Source organism: Schistocerca gregaria, chromosome 3 (assembly GCF_023897955.1).
Source record: "Schistocerca gregaria isolate iqSchGreg1 chromosome 3, iqSchGreg1.2, whole genome shotgun sequence".
Lineage (NCBI taxonomy): Eukaryota > Metazoa > Arthropoda > Insecta > Orthoptera > Acrididae > Schistocerca > Schistocerca gregaria.
In genome coordinates, this window is record NC_064922.1 from 539,789,669 (window position 1) to 539,808,080 (window position 18,412).

Here is an 18,412-nt window from a genome sequence, read left to right on the forward strand (position 1 = left end):
TATAAAGGGGATCTAAATCAGTGATTACTATAGTAAAGTCTTATCTAAAGATCTCATGCAAATACCAAAGATATTCTGTTTTGTATAAATAGAACTACCTTTTCCTGCTGCTAGTAACTTTATTTACGCATACGCGTTTCGCCTTCTCCTGTTCTAAGGCATCATCAGTGTGATCTATAACGATACAGTTTTAGATTATTAAACGGTTCACTTCGCGATTTTTTTGTAAAAAAAGTAGTTACTTACAATGTGCTGATCTGTGTTTCCTCACATCTGGTCTGGAGGTCGCACTACCACTTTTATCACTGCCAAATAATCACAGCTTTGTGTTCTCGCCTTCCACACACTGTTCACCATGTTTCTCACTCTCTTTTTTGTGGTGGACTATTGTTCTTTTTTCACTCGATACAACTATTTCGTCGTACATTGTTTTTCACACCGTAAATATTGCGACTCCATAAGTGTTTAATCTTCTTTGGTATGTTTACCTATTTGTTGCCAACCTAACGAAATATATGTTCGAGACTAACTTCTGTTTATCATGTTTATACCATGTGTGTGTATGAGTGAGAGACATGGGGGGATACCGCCGACGAGATTTTTTTTTTTTTTTGGGTGGGGGGGGGGGGGGGGAGTGTCCAATCTGTTAGTGAGTGGCTGAAAACTTTGGTGACAGCTGATTTGACTTTTCGTTTCAATATTCTGTGGAGGGGTTCATGGACGAGTCAGTGTAAAGATGTTGGGTTCTGATATTATTATATTGGACGCTATTAATATATTAATACTTTTTGCGAACGTTATTCTATTATTTTATCTGTTAGTGTAAATAATGAATTGCTTGGCATGTGTACTTGGTCATTCAACAGGATTTTCCCCTCTGATTTGGTTTTCCGCGTGTGGTAATTTTCTTGTATGTTTAGGAGGTGGTATTTATGAGAGCCTGGAAATATGGGACAAATCACTCCACATATGCAGAACACCTAAGAGAAAATGACCACAAACCAACCACTAGAGAAAATGACATAAAAATAATTAGAATTAACAATAAAAAGTGATAACAAAAGGGTATGTTGTACTTGGCTATCCACGCTAGAGTATAAAAAAATCACCCATTTATATCAAGTGTGTCTCTGCGCACCACATTACAGGACACAGGCATTTTTCTGGACGCAGGAGCACCACCATTTGACTCTCGAAGAATGGAAGAGGTGTCTGAACAGATTTCATGGTTGAAACCATATGAGGTACTGCAGTTCGCTTGTCAACAGGGCACAGTTAATGGAAGTGGTGAGGATACTCATATCTGGGAGAACGTGCCCCTTACCCTTGTCTTTGGTTCTCACTGGTAATTTTCACAGCTGCATTACTGTCTGAACTTAGGCAACCGCTGTTTGCCTATAAAACGCTGCATAGGACCTTCAGAAACACACCAGCTCTGTCCCCAACATGCATTAGGATGATACAACGTGGGCTTCCACTTTCAGTATTTGCGTCCTTGACGATTTTTGTTTTGTGGATGTTAGGCTGCGGTCCAAACGATGTTGCCGTAGATAGAAGTGTCAGTTGTACCACGGCGTGATGTCAATAAATTAAGATTCTCCAAGGACGAAAACACCGGCCATGGACTCCTATACTGTATGATCAAACGCCTTTTTGGGGACTACGTGTTGAGAAAAGACTCATTTACCTAATAGTTAAAAATCCATACTGACTTTTAAATGACCACGGATGTTTCAAAAATATGTAAAGTTTTTTTGGGAGACAACTATTGGTAAAAAATGTCGGTTGATTTACTTAAACTATAAAATAAAGCAACACGTTTTAAGGCACAAATATCTTCTTCAGGCTACAATAGCAATACAAAATCATTTGAGAAAAATACAGATAAATAATAAAATTGTTCTGTACCGTCTAGGCATGTGCTGTAGCCTTCCTGCTGAGAAAGATAACATAATATGAGGGAATATTAACTTCATTTGTTAACCCACTGTTCATATAAAATTGTTTTTATTGCCATTGTAGCTTGAAGATTCGACTCATGCCTAGAAACATGTTATGTTTTATAATTTAAGTAAATCATCAAAAACCTGGCACTGGTAGTCATCCATCAAAAAAATCTTTTCATACTTGTTTAATTAATTGTCTCATCGTTTTTGTTAGACACTGAAAAATGCCATGGACTAATGCCTGATGCTCATGAAACAAAAGTCATCAAGAATGCATTAGCATGAGTGGTATATCTATAGCGACCTAGGCGAATATATTAAGCTTCCGCCATTTGTCAGCGCTGCAGTCACCAGAAAGTCAAAGAAAAATTAATGAAAAAAAAAAAACCGCCCACAACATAGCGGTGATGGCGGGAAATTTAAAAAGATGCAAGATGGCAGAACTAGCACAGTTGGGATTTGTACCCCATCCCATCTTCCTCCCACCTCTTCCTCCCCTCTCCCTTTACCCTTTGCTTCTCCCCCTTTTGTCAATCTCAGTACGATATTAAAATGAGGAGTCAGCTACTCGAACTGTGTAAAAAGACGTCAGGTTCGAAGGTATGCAATATTTCCAAAAAAAAAAAAACTGTTTCAGCTCCGCTTGAATTGCCCTCATGTGCAAATTTACTAGCATAAAATAGTGTTACGTTCACAGATATTAGCCTCTGAATTGCACACAGATACTTCTGCATTTCATACACCAAATACTATACTTTTTACTCTTTTGCGATTTCTCATTCAAAATATTCCAGGAATCGTATCATTTTTACAAATGCTTTATTTCCTTTTCCCTTACACACACACACACACACACACACACACACAAACACACACAAACACACAAACACACACACACACACACACACACACACACACACAATGTGTACACCATTAACTTACAGTTTTAGCAGCACTAGTGATAAAGTTTAAGTTCTGTACTGAAGATGACGTAACGCACAAAGAAGCCTCAGATTAATTATTCGCCATGTCTAAATTATTCTATAATACTTGTCAAGACTCTCTGTGTTTCTATAAGTCTAAAATGTCTGCAAGAATACATCATCAGTACAAAAAACGCAGTTTTTACGTCAATTGTCAGAATGTTGTTTCCTTCAAATTAAATATTTTCAGATCTACATTGCTCTATGATTCTTGTCAAGCGTTAAATTATTATTTCCAAATATAAACTGTGTAAACATGTTCTTATTTCAATCTGACTAAATATTATTGTCGGTTCATACAATGACTTGTCACCACCTATTGTTAATCAAGTTTTTCAGTAATATTAGCAGGCACCAGTTTATGTTGTAGACTAGGAAATACAATCGATTACACTGATTGCCAATAATTGCTTTTATTACTAATACTTGGGTGTAGCCAAGGTTGTGTACAATAACTTTCGAAGAAGTCTGCAGAATTTAGGAATCGGGACTACACACATCAAAAAAAGTTTTGCATCGCCCTGTTCTCAGAACTCCAGAAGACAGATGTTGAGTGTGGACAGACAAAGTCCCTTTGACTGTTCAGATATATCACAAAACCCACCACAAGATGTAAACAACCATGCAAGAGCAGCGCCTGCTAGGCGCAGTGGGTCCGACAGCCGATCAGTTCCAGTCATTCCACCAGAAAGAAGGTACACGGATCATGTTGTCTGGAGTTCAACTATGCCTAGCCGGTCAATCCCGCGGTTCGATCGCGTTCGAATTGTTACTCTGTGCCAGGAAGGGCTCTCAATAATGGAAGTGTCCAGGAGTTTCGGAGCGAACCAAAGCGATGTTGTTCTGACATGGAGGAGATACAGAGAGAGAGGAACTGTCGATGACATGCCTCGCTCAGGCCTTCCAAGGGCTACTAATGCAGTGGATGACCGCTACCTACGGATTATGGCTCGGGGGAACCCTGACAGCAACGCCACCATGTTGAATAATGCTTTTTGTGCAGCCACAGGACGTCGTGATACGATCACGACTCAAACTGTGGCAACAGGCTGCACCATGTACAACTGCACTCCCGAGATTCCTGGCGAGGTCCATCTCTGCAACCATGACATCATGCGAAACAACATACTGAATGGACCGCTCAGGATTGGCATACGTTCTCTTCACCGATTAGTGTCGCATATGCCTTCAACCAGACAATGATGGAAGATGTGGCTGGAGGCATCCCGGTCGGGCTGGACGCCAGAGACACACTGCCCAGCGAGTGCAGCAAGGTGGAGGTTCCCAGATGTTTTGGGATGGCATTATGTGCGGCCGACGTACGCCACTGGTGGTTATGGAAGGCGCCGTAACGGCTGTACAATACGTGAATTTCATTCTCCGACCGATAGTGCAACCATATCGACAGTATATTGGCGAGGTATTCGTCTTCATGGACGACAATTCGCGGCTCCATCGTGCACATCTTGTGAATGACTTTCCGAGTATAACGACATCACTCTACTGGAGTGGCCAACATGTTCTTCAGACATGAATCCTATCGAACGTGCCTGGGATAGATTGAAAAGGGCTGTTTATGGACGACGTGACCCACCAACCACTCTGAGGAATCTACACCAAACCGCCGTTGAGGAGTGGTCAGTCTGGACCAAAAGTACCTTGATGAACTTGTGGATAGTATTCCACAACGAATACAGGAATGCATCGATCCAAGAGGACGTGCTACTGGGTGTCAGAGGTACCGAAATGGTTCAAATGGCTATGAGCATTATTGGACTTAACATCTGACGTCATCAATCTCCTAGAACTTAGAACTCCTGAAACCTAACTAACCTAAGGATATCACAGACATCCATACCCGAAGCAGGATTCGAAACTGCGACTGTAGCGGCAATGTGTGGTTTTCATGAGCAATAAAAAGGGCGGAAATGATGCTTATGTTGATATCTATTCCAATTTTCTGTACAGCTTCCGGAACTCTCGGCACCGAGGTGATGAAAAACGTTTTTTGGTGTGTTTATGAGCCAATACTGGCTAAACCTATATTACCCATAATCAGCTACTAAATAGCACCATAGCAAACGTACTGATGAAATACAGTTTTAGTTAGAAAGGAAGAGGCGGTTCTGACGAAACTATTTTTATAACAATGTATCGCATAAACTACATGTTTCTTTGAATACACAAGGAGAGCTTCAGCTTTGTTTACATATAACACAACATGATGAACGATGTATCTGGAGCAGGTCAGAGTTGAAAAACAGCCACAGCCGATGGTGCAACAAAACAGAGCTGAAAGTTCGATACCTCAAATCCGAACCAAAATCATAATTACAGGTCTCTAATCGCAAACGAAAATTAAAACTTTGCATCAAAATGAAGTTGTATTATTTCTTAAACTATGAAAAACTTCTGGTACAAAACACACATGATGCTAATGACTGTATACAATTTAAAAAAGTAGACTTCATTTTCGTTTTGGCAGTAATGATAAAAGTTTATAGGTAAAGCAGGACTTTTTAACCACCAAAGTTCGATTGTTGAACCATACCTTTCACTGAAAATCAATTAAAATATTTCTACATCTCAATTGTCTGCTGCCCATATTAAAATTAATGCTACTCACTTAATGGCGCTGATGAAATAAATTAGAGATTAGTAGATAGGCATATTTCCTCCTCTCTACCAAGCTTAAATTGATCTAAACACATAAAAATCTGTTTTTTAACATAGTAAAACACTCACATACTGTGCTGTTGATCTAAATTACTGTTTAAAGGGCATCCGACGAGATTTATCTTGCTCTTATATTTTCATAAATAAAGTCATCCACTTCGGTAGCCAAATGTTTAGCGTCACTGTCTTCAATATGAAAGGATCCAGTTTCGATTCCTCATGCATTCTAAGATTTTTCTAAGGTGGGAAGGTCTGGAACGCGGTTTCCACCCAATTTTAACATTCAAAATGAGAAAGATGCAGAAGTGACACGAAGAAAATTGTTTACTTCATCCAGAAGAATAAGATATTTATCATCTTGTGCAAATAAATCTACTTTATGTTGTATAACAGTAGAAACAATGTGGTGTTTTGTTGAATTACGTGCTGCACAGTTATTTTAACTTTGAATGCAACACACATTGCCTGTAATCAATGATTAACAGGAGACTGTTCCACACATTTTGTTCTGCACTGTATGCACCCAGACTTCATCACCATTTATACTTATAAATAATAATAAGCTCACAATTAAATCTGTCTTCCATTAACGCAACCTCGTTTTGATTCACCAGAGGAATATTATATTTATTATTTACAAGGAAATTTGAAGTATCTAACCATGTAGTACCATCGCTACTGGTATCTTCGAAAATATTTGGAACTTTAATGTGTTAAATTAAGCTATCCGTTTCTGTAAAACAAAATTTTACATGATGTTCTGGAAACTTGATTAGTAGATATATCCACAATGAAAGTCTATAAGCAAGTATTAAATATTGTGGGATTTCAACTACTGGGAGATTTCAGCTACTGTTAGGGGGCAATGTCAGCTACTGTGGAAAATTAAATTCCTCTCATTCACTTTGTAAGAAATTGTAAATTTGTTATCTCAGTAAAGTAAGTATAACAGACAGGGATAAAGAGAGAAAATTTCCTGTTACATATAATTCAGAGAGATGAAATTTACAGTTTATGGTCAAGATGATGAAGCAGACGTGGAAATACTATATGTGATTTTTTGAAGTTGCTTTCACACATGTGAGATGAAGTTTAATGAGGATTTAGTACAATCAACAAGGCAGATGTGGAAATATTGTAAGTAATATTCTGATGTTGTGTGGACACACAAAAAGCATGAAATTGTCCTGACATTGTAACAACTTGCCTTCAAAAACTGTATCAGCTTGCCCCAAACAGCATTAACTTGTCTCAAAACTGTATCACTTTGCCTTGCAACTTTAACAACTTGCCCCACAACCTGAACATTTTTTCCCTGAAATTATAACAGTTTGTCCTCTGGCACTGGAACAATGTGTCTCCTGAAACGATAATAGCAAGTCCCCTGAAACTCCTGAAACTGTAATAACTTGTCCTCTGACACAGTAACAACTTGTCCTCTGAGACATTAACAACTTGCACCATAATTGTTGCATATTGCCCCATGAAACAATAACAGTTTGCCCTGTAACTGTGAGAACTTGCCCTATGACTGCACGAAGTTCCCTTCTTAAGTTGCAACAAACTGCCCTAAAACCTTGTCAACATGTCCCATAGTTGTAACAACTTGCCCCCAAAACTATATCAACTTACCCCATTCATGTAGCAACTTTCCCCACAACTGTAACAATTTTTACTACAACTTTACAGCTTGTCTCCTCGAAACTATGTCAACTAGCCCCAACACCATAACCAATTGCCCTGAAACTGACCGTGTGTTTCACATGAGAACAGTTCTTGTAGTAGCAGGGCAGTCTGTTACATTTTCAGACGACCAGTTGTTATAGTTGCAAAGCAAACTGTTACAGTCTTATGGCAAGTTATTACACATGTGGGGCAATTACTTAGAGTTGTGAGACAGTGGTTATAGTTAGAGCAAATTTTTATAGTTGAGGGTCGAATTGTTACAGGTAAGAGGCAAATTTTTACAGTTATTGGAGCAATCTGTTACTATGGCAGGTTTAGTTGTTATAGTTGTGGGACACATTGGTACAGATGTGGGGTCAGTTAATATGGTTTTGGGGAAAGTTATTACGGTTGCAGGTCAAGCTGTTCCAGTTGCAGAGAAATTTGTTACTGTTGTGAGGCAAATCCATGCAGTTGTGGGCCAATTATTACAGTTTCCTGGTAAGGTTTTGCCATTTCTGGACAAGTTTTTACAATTTTGGGGATGACAAGTTCGTATAGCCGTGGGGGAAGCTATTATGTTTTGTTGAAGTGTATGACAAGTTATTATAGTTGCTAGGTAAGTTGGTGCACCTAAAGGTCAACTTGCTGTAGTTGCGAGGCATGTTGTTACAGTTGCATGGCAAGTTGTTACAATTTTTGGGCAAGTTGTTACAGATGTGACATGGGGGAAGTTATTGTTGTGGAGCAAGTTGTTATAGTTGTAGGGCAAATTGGTAAGTTATGGAGTAAACTGATACTGTTTTGGGACAAGCCGATACAGTTTGAGGACTCACAAGTTGTACAGTTTGTGGGGATTAAAAGATGATAGTTCGAGACAAACTGATAGAGTTCCGGATCGAGTTGAAACAGTTTCAGAGGACAAGCTGTTAAAGTTTCAGAATAAATTAATACAGATCATTTGTGCACCAGACATCAAAAACTTGTATACAATATTTCAACATCTGTCTCATCGTCTACGTCATAATCATCAAAATTCATCTCTCTGAGTTATACATGATAGTAAATTTCCTCTTTCTAACTCTTTGTCTCTCTGTAATGTTTGAGGCAACAACTTTACAGTGTATTACATGGGAAATGAAAGTAATACAGTTCTCCCAGCAGCTGACGTACTCCCACACCACCAGCCGCTGTCATATATCTGAGTTATACACCACAGTAATATTCCTACACTACTGGCCATTAAAATCGCTACACCATGAAGATGACGTGCTTCAGACGCGAAATTTAACCGACAGGAAGAGGATGCTGTGATATGCAAATGATTAGGTTGGCGCCGGTGGCGACACCTACAACGTGCTGACATGATGAAAGTTTCCAACCGATGTCTCCTACACAAACAGCAGTTGACCGGCTTTGCCTGGTGAAACGTTCTTGTGATGCCTCGTGTAAGGAACAGAAATGCGAGCTATCACGTTTCCGACTTTGATAAAGGTCGGATTGTAGCCTATCGCGATTGCGGTTTATCGTATCGCGACATTGCTGCTCGCGTTGGTCGAGATCCAATGACTGTTAGCAGAATATGGAATCGGTGGGTTCAGGAGGGTAATACGGAACGCCGTGCTGGATCTCAACGGCCTCGTATCACTAGCAGTCGAGATGGCAGGCATCTTATCCGCATGGCTGTAACGGATCGTGCAGCCATGTCTCGATCCCTGACTCAACAGATGGCGACGTTTGCCAGACAACAACCATCTGCACGAACAGTTCGACTATCAGCTCGGAGACCATGGTTGCGGTTACCCTTGACGCTGTATCTCAGACAGGGGCGCCTGCGATGGTGTACTCAACGACAAACCTGGGTGCACGAATGGCAAAAAGTACTTTTTTCGGATGGTTCTGTTTACAGCAACCCTATGGTCGCATCCGTGTTGGACGACATCGCGGTGAACGCACATTGGAAGCGTGTATTCATCATCGCCATACTGGCGTATCACCCGGCGTGATGGTATTGGGTGCCACTGGTTACTCGTCTCGGTCTCCTCTTGTTCGCATTGACGGCACATTGAACAGTGGACGTTACATATCAGATGTGTTACGACCCGTGGCTCTACCCTTTATTCGATCCCTGCGAAACCCTACATTCCAGCGGGATAATGCACGACCGCATGTTGCAGATACTGTATGGGCCTCTCTGGATACAGAAACTGTTCGACTGCTGCCCTGGCCAGCACATTCTCTACATCTCTCACCAGATGAAAACGTCTGGTCAATGGTGGCCGAGCAAGTGGCTCGTCACAATACGCCAGTCACAACTCTTGATGAACTGTGGTATCGCGTTGAAGCTGCATTGGCAGCTGTACCTGTACACGCCATCCAAGTTCTGTTTGACTCAATGCCCAGGCGTATCAAGGCCGTTATTACGGCCAGAGGTGGTTGTTCCAGGTACTGATTTCTCAGGATCTATGCACCCAAATTGCATGAAAATGTAATCACGTGCCAGTTCTAGTATAATATATTTGTTTAATGAATTCCCGTTTATCATCTGCATTTCTTCTTGGTGTAGGAATTTTAATGGGAAGTAGTGTATCTCTATCTATCGCTCTGTAAGACTTATTTTAATAATGGAACACTATTACAATACATTGCTGAGGGAATGAAGAGTACAGCTTTCTCCAAGTTTTCACCGTGGAACCGCAGAAGGTGACAACATTTTGAACTGGAACACGAAGTTAATTCAGGGCACAGAGTGACTATAAAGTTCGACTGACTTATATATCACTCGAATTTTTGGAGAATTTAGCTGTGGTGAATAATATTATTTACTCTGGTAACTGTTATTCAGAAGTGTACTTTAAGCTGTAAGTTAGATGAGTAGATGCGTGTTCTGCAATGCTATAGAACCAATTATTATGCATTTAGATGAATTTGATGCGAATTACAGAGACTGAACGTTTAGTAACCTGTAACTTACGAGGTACGACAATAAAGTAAAGAGACGGATGTGAAAGAAAATCTTGCTTACCATTTTAGCCAAGTTTAGTGTTGTCTCCTTCAAAGTAGTTCCCTTCTGATTGCACAAACTTTTTCCAGCGCTTCTGCTAGTGATGGTAACATATCTGGAACTCATCATCTGTAATATCCTCCAGGACCCTCGTCACAGCTTTTTTAACATCTTGTGTTGTTTGAAAATGGTGTCCCTTGACCGTCGTTTTGACTCTTGGAAATAGAAAAAAGTCGCACGGAGCGATATCTGGTGAATAAGGTGGCTGTGGTAGTACTGAAATCTGTTTTGAGGTTAAGAATTACTGTACTGAGAGAGCAGTATGGGATGGCACATTATCGTGATGCTGAATCCAATTATCTTCAATGTTGGCACGGAGACGAAGAACTCTTTTACGATGTCTTTCTAATATTTCTTTGTAGTAATGTTGGTTAACTGTTTGTCCAGGAGGCACCCTCTCTTTATGAATAATTCCCTTGGAATCAAAGAAGCACACAAGCATGCATTTCACATTTGACTTTGACATGCGAGCTTCATCTTCAACATTCGTTCTGCTTTCACTAAACAATTTATGCCAACGAAAAACTTGAGCTCTTGACATAACTTCCTCTCCAAAAGCCTTCTGAAGCTTGCCATAAGATTGCGTTTTCACCCAATTTAACACAAAAAGAAATGGCATATCGTTGCGCAATATTATGAGGTTCCATTTCCGTGACGAGAGACACAACACGTGTTACGTTATTACAGCACAACTCAAGACTGAGCAGTTGCATCAATGTGCCGCTTGGACTAGAAGCAGCTTATAGATCAATGTCAAAGATGTTGTGCCTACGCAAGACTGCACGGTTGCCACATCTTACAAAGAAAGTGAGTCTCATTACTTTATTGTCACATCTCGTATTTCAATAGTGCCAAAAAGCGAGCTGCATTAATATTAATAAGTAGCACTGTCATTTGAGATGTGGAAATATTTAATTTGAAGCTCCATCATGCTGGCAAAGTGCGGTACAACAATCGATCTTGGCTATTAACAAGTGCAGTTTAACCTATAGGTTTTTAAAAGTAGTGTCAGCATGTAATCCACGTGAATTTTCTTTTAACTTTGTAGAATAATTAAAATACGACAGTAGTGTCACGTGTGTTTTGTGCTGGAAATCTTTCATATTTTGAGAAATATTGTCGATGGAGATGTTTCATCTCTGTCTATTTCCAGAACCGTATTCGGTCGTGATGTGATGAGTATAAACATAGCAGGTCTCCTTGGTTTTACAAAAAAATACATCGTAATAAAAAAGTTCATCATACCTTCTTTCTTCCTTAAAAATCTCATTTCGCCAGTTCGTTCTTTAGCCGAGTTGTATGTGGGTGTGTGTTTTTTATGTCACGTATTTTGTAAGGATTTTAATATTATTAGTAGTTGACTATGGGAAATAAAAGATTTAGAGAGCTTTGGAACCACAGGTGAAATTGTTGAATTTTCCAGTCTTCCTCGAAAGTCGTTATTTTACCTAATCTGCGCTAGCCCGAATCATGTGTAATAAAAAGCAATAACTGCCATCAGTATCATCCACTATATTTTATAGTTTAGAGTATGATGCATTATCTTTAGCCTGATGAAATGGTGCTTGCAAAGGTGAAGCACTATTGAAAAAGCTGTCAAAAGTATTTTAGATATGGAGATAGCACTGCAACACTTCACAAGCAGAGAACTAATTCGATGTGAGAAATTAGTAATTTGAGGCTCCACTGTACTTCGAACCATCTATTGTAAAGATATCGAACTTTGTAAATTCATTAGTGCTGCTTAATCTTCAAGTTCATGCTACAAAGTTCGTGTGTGTATATGTGTGTGTGTGTGTGTGTTTGTGTCTGTGTGTCTGTGAGTATGTGTAGGTGTTGCCTGTGTGTGTGTGTGTGTGTGTGTGTGTGTGTGTGTGTGTGTGTGTGTGTGTGTGTGTGTGTGTGTGCATGTGCGTGCATGTGTTTGTGTGTGTATGAAGAAAAAGGTAAACTAAAATTTCTAAAAGTAAACTAAACTTTTGTAAAAACAGATGACTCCTTAATTACTTTGTAAGAGAGCACATATGTATGGTACTCCATGTATGAAATACAGAGGTATATGTGAGTGTGTGTGTGTGGGGGGGGGGGGGGTAGGGAGGTGAGGGCAGGTATTTGTGTGTATAGGTTAGGGGGGACGGTGCATGAGTATGTGGGTGTACGCGGTGCAGAGGTAAATATCTTTGAACACGAAGGCATTTCTAGGGAAGCTTATTTTTTTCGGAAATACCGCACATCATCGAAGTTTTTGGCATGTTTTTGTGAAGTTCAAGTAAGTGACACCTCATTCTAAAATTTTTTAATACTGTGCTCTGATTTACTGGAGAAACGGAGAAGGAGGGGAGAGAGAAAGGGAGGTATAAGGGAAGGGGAGGGGACAGTACTATAAAGTAAAACTGCTCTAGTTCGGCCATCTTAAATCTTTTAAATTTCGAACCATCACCGCGATCTTGAATTTTTGAAATATCCTGGATTTGTCGATGTCTGCTATAGAGCCTGGCATGAGAAATTGACCTAGGTAGTTCCGGATATACTACTAGGATGGTTTGCGATACGTCTACATGGATTATTATGCTCTTTTAGACCACAGTTAACTAGACTGTTAACCATACCTTGAACTTTATCTAGTGATACGTGCGCGTCTCAGACCCAGCTCTCACTTACATATATCTCGATGCGACCACGACGCTTTCGTTGCCTTTTTGGTGATCTTTTCAGGATGTGTCCATGCTATCATTAGGTCGAAATTGAGTGTTTCAACTATGTAGATGTCTGTAATGTTTTGTAAACGTAGCTCTTCCTCTCACATACGAGCTGCAGCAAGAAGTCCACAGATTTCTCCAAAAAATAAAAACTGTCTGTTTGCCATTACTTGCAACACAGTCGTTCTCGGAGACTACCCATAGACTACATTAGTGAGTACTCTTAATACATGACTGAGACTTGCAGAGAATAATTAGAGACAAAAGGGCTGTAAGGCCAAGTGAATGTAATATCGAGAAATCAAACTTAGAGACTTAAAGCACAGCGACGTTTGATGGTCAATAGAATACGATATCTTTAAAGTGTAGATGACACTGCCAAGGAGAGACTGTTCGTAATCAAAAAAATGTTCAAATGTGTGTGAAATCTTATGGCACTTAACTGCTAAGATCATCAGTCTCTAAGTTTACACACCACTTAACCTAAATTATCCTAAGGGCAAACACACACACCCATTCCCGAGGGAGGACTCGAGCCTCCGCCGGGACCAGCCGCACAGTCCGCGACTGCAGCGCCTAAGACCGCTCGGCTAATCCCACGCGGCTGTTCTTAATCGTCGGCTTTAACGACTACAAAGGGAAAATGATTATCTACTCTACTCAGCACAGCTGGGAGCATCTACCGACCATCTGTGGTCACCTTAAGAAACCATCTACAGAAAGTACTGGAAGAGATCAGAGGCACTAATAATAAATATAAGAGAATTATCCCTATTAAATTTAAATATGATTCAGACAGTAAGATGTGACTAATGAAATTCGTTAAATTAAGAGTGGGAGTAAACTGGAAGCAGTAACAGAAAGCTGTTAATACTGGAACGGAAGATGTTCTAATGCTCTGTCTAGCCTGAGGCTAAACCGACCGTTACTGACACTCTGTAGTGAGTAGGCACCCGGGCGGTATTGTGATGCTTCAACAGTTCCCCAGGCTTAGAGAGCCAAGTGCGCAAAGTTACATGTAACTTTTGTTACGTAAGATTTATGTGCGAACAGATCAATCTTATTAATTAAGTTTCAACTGTATTTTATATTATCTCCTTAAAGTATCATTATTATTCTCCATATACGAGGGCGTGCCGAAAATTTATGCCTCAGAATTTACGCGAAAATTCTTAAGGCTTTTTAAAGAAAACAAATATTGTTAACTTTTTATATTTTTAATCCTCCTTCTACATAATTATTTCTCAACATACTTACTCTTGCGATGAACACATTATTTTTAACGAGAGGCCACATTGCTGATGCTGTCGCTGAGGAATGTTTGACTTCGTTGACAGAGCCACAACCTCACCTCTGCTTGCACCGCTTCATCAATATGAAAGTGAAGTCCTCGAAAGTGTTTTTTCAAGTTTTGGAAACAGATGAAAATCGGATTGAGGCAAGTCAGGACTGTATGGAGGATGGCAGATGACACTAAACCCAATATGTTGGATTGCTGCAGATGTCACAGTGTTCGTATGTTGTCTGGCATTGTCATTCTGAAGGAGAGGTGCTCCAGGTGTGATGAACACTTCGAATTCGAAACAGTTTTACGGCACGCTATTTCTCACGCATCGACATAATTACTTTACACACCGCCATGTTACACGCTACAATTCATAGTCCTCTATTGGCAGAGAGCTGCAGATATTTATACTAGAAGAATACAGAAGCAGAATGTCAATGACTTATGTTTTATTTAAAAATCTTAAAAATTCGGAAGCATTAATTTTTAGCACGCCCTCATATTAATACTAGAATGTATGCATTATTTTTTAATTTTCTAATGTATACTTCACTCTATGTACTAGTTTTTAATGGATTCCCATAAAACATTTTAGAAAAAAATATATATGAACTACTTGTATGTACAACATTAACACTTATTGGCAAAAGTAAGACAGCTGTATGAAGTTCTTCAGCTGCAGGTTAGTATGGGACAGCTATATTTGATCACAGCAGTGGTTTCTGGATTACCCTGTCAGGTCCGATTGAGGTAGAACATAGAAGAAATTCAGAGGCGGGCTGCTAGGTTTGTTACTGGTAGGTTTGATCATCACGTGAGTGTTAGGGAAATGCTTCAGGAACTCGGGTGGGAGTCTCTCGAGGAAAGGAGGCGTTCTTTTCGTGAATCAGTACTGAGGAAGTTTAGAGAACCAGCATCTGGGGCTGACTGCGGTAAAATTTTACTGCCGCCCACTTATATTTGGCGGAAAGACAACAAAGATAAGATAAGAGAGGATAGGACTCGTACAGAGGCATATAGGCAGTCATTTTTCCCTCGTTCTGTTTGCGAGTGGAACGAGGGGAGAAGATGCTAGTTGTGGTACGAGGTACCCTCCGCCACGCACCGTATGGTGGATTGCAGAGTATGTATGTAGATGTAGATGTAGTGCGTATTACCTCGTATTTTACAGAAATGTTTCAAGATTTGTTTAATTTACATTGGCTGACAAAAATAGTGAAGCACCCAAAAGAGTATCACGAAACGAAACATAACTTCACAGTTTGAGAGGATATCTGATGTTATTGCAGTGATTATAGAATAGAGACAAATTTGTAAAGAACTTCGCAATACGATCTCAAGAAATCGTTCAAGTGGCTCTGAGCACTATGGGACTCAACATCTGAGGTCATCAGTCCCCTAGAACTTAGAACTACTTAAACCTAACTAACGTAATGACGACACACACATCCATGCCCTAGGCAGGATTCGAAACTGCGACCGTAGCAGTCACGCGGTTCCGGACTGAAGTGTCTAGAACCGCACGGCCACCATGGCCGGCAATACGAGCTCACTTGTCAGTATGACTTAGCACCCTTTCTGGCATGGGGGTAGGCGCTGGTTCGATTGGGAAGGATGTCATAAAGCTGTTGTATCCTGTCCTGAGACTAGCTGACCCGCAAGTGTTGATATCCTGGATACTGGTGATGCGATAAAGTTAACGTACAAACTGATATCACACGTGTTCCATTGGGGACAGATTTGGGAAGCTTGATGACCACATGTATACTTCAGCATCACCAGGCAGTTTATGGACACGAATGAGATATGTGGACGAGCATTGTTCTGATGAAAACAGGCACTACGATACAACCACGATAGATGTAACTCATGAGGATGCAGGATGTCCATGACGTAGTGCTGTCCCCTTAACGACCGTCATGCACTATCTGAAGTAATGCCCGATGATTCCCCGCACGGTGACACCAGGAGCGATAACATCCCTGCGCCTCTCAAAACGTTTTTCCCAGGTCGGCGCCACACTAGCTGCTATGATCATCCAGTATAATGCAGAATCGGAATTCATTGCTGAACGCAAGCGACACCATTCATGTTTCCTCGTGACGACACCACTCCAAACACGGCTGTTAGTGTTGTGGTGTTAACCGCTGGTAACGCATGGGACGGTAGTTCCCTACTCTGGCTACTGCTAGTCTTCGACCAGTAGTGCGAAATGACACAGAATGCTGAATGCAGTGTATTACTTGTTTTCGGGCGGCAGGCGCAAATGTGAAGAGTTTACCATGAATTTGGTGCACAATATGGCCATCCTCCCCCGTACTTGTGAAACGTGTTTGACGGGAAAGAGGACGATTAGCATGTCTACCCCACGTTCCCGTGCAGTCCAACATCGGGTCACTGTCACATATGAATGGCTAACAAATGTGGATATTGTACGATTTCACCTGTCGATGTAATGTAGACTCACAGTGAGCTCTTTCTGGTGCTAATAACGCTATCTCACCTGAATACACGGCTTCTCTGTGTCCTTCACACTAATCACTCAGAATCGGACGCTATTCACTACTGTTATATACGATACAGGACCTGGAAACGACACTAATCACGAACAACACTGATGCACTCTGGTGGTCATTCTACCTGTCACAGAGTATATTGCAACTCTGGTCGTTAACATAATCGTCGTACTTGTACGAAGTTCCTCCGACATTAGATCATGTCTTCTGGGTGCTTCACTTTTTTGTCAGGCGGTGTGATATGAACCAGGTGATAGCTGCAACAGTATCATGCAACCGCAAGCACTGTTAGCCAAGACCTCTTGGGTGTATGTAACTGGGCAAAGAAAATAGAGTTTGTGCAAAAACCTGCCACATCGCTAACAATCATCTTAGAGCACATAATCGATTTGTATTCTAATATTCTAATAATTCAATTCACCTCGTTATAGTAACTGTGATGTAAACCTAAAAGTTATAATGAGAAGGAAACTGGAAAATAAAAGTAAATATAGGAAATAAGAAAGAGGAAAAGGGGACAGATAGTTAAAACTTCATTAAGACTTTGTGTAACTGAAAATGTTTAGAGTAAGTAAGAATTAAAGAGACAACTAAAAACATTTTGGGAAAAAGCTGTCAGGTAGCTCTGAAACTAAGTTCATGTGCATAATCTGCTAGATGTGTACCTGGCATTGCCCGGGTATGTGTTTATTCCAGTCTACTATTAGTCCTTATCCTCCTTCCCCCTGTCTCTGTCCATCTCCTACTTCACCGTCCGCCTGCTTAGCAAGGTGGTAACGTGCTCTCCTCCCATGCAAGTGGGCCTGGGTTCGATTCCCGACCGGGTTGGAGATTTTCTCAGCTCGGGGACTGGGTATTGTGCTGTCCTCCTCATCATCATCTCATCCCCATTACCCGGCCAAAGTCGCCCAATGCGGCGTCGAATGAAATAAGACTCGCACTTGGCGGCCTAACTTCCCCGAATAGAGGCCTCCCAGTCCACGATGCCATACGCTCATTTCCATTTTTTCCCACTTCACCTCCTCTCCGTCCATCTCCTGCTTCCCCCCTCTCTGTCCACCTCCTCCAAGTCCCTCTCTCTGTCCACCTCCTCCTGTCCCTCTCTCTGTCCCTCCATCGCCTCCTTTGTCCTCTTTCTGCCCATTGCCCCCTTCCCGTCTGTGTCCATCTCTTCCTCCGTCTATCAGTGCCTATCTCCTCCTTCCTCCTCGCTGTCTCTCCATTTCCTCCTCCCCCCTTCTCTCTCCAAGTTGTCACACTCACTGCAGTAGAGACTGGTTCTTAGCCCTACAGCCTTTCTTTCCAGATTGTGACTAATAGCGTACCAAATTTGACTGAATTCGTTCCAGGGGTTTTGGACGTGATTTTTACCCGTGAGTTTGCTCGCAAACGCACATGTCACATGTTTTTAACGTGTATTTAAGATATTTCACACGTACATGTAATTTCACCTGTATGCCTAGTGAACTTCGCCCTGCAGTTTCATTTTCACGCAGCTCAGTGTTTATGACGTCATATCTCCTGAACTATATGCTTTACAATGATATCATACATGTGCAGCCAGTGTTATATGTGGCT

At 40.9% G+C, this 18,412-nt stretch overlaps 1 protein-coding gene across 1 annotated transcript in view; it reads right to left on the reverse strand.

Moving 5' to 3' along the window:
- Positions 1 to 18,412, reverse strand: part of LOC126355456 (serine/threonine-protein kinase 33-like) — a 93,745-nt gene that overhangs the window by 14,165 nt on the left and 61,168 nt on the right. The window contains exon 6 of the mRNA XM_050005771.1: positions 6,813 to 6,920. Coding sequence (XP_049861728.1) covers positions 6,813 to 6,920 — 108 coding nt within the window. The remainder of the gene's footprint in view (positions 1 to 6,812; positions 6,921 to 18,412) is intronic.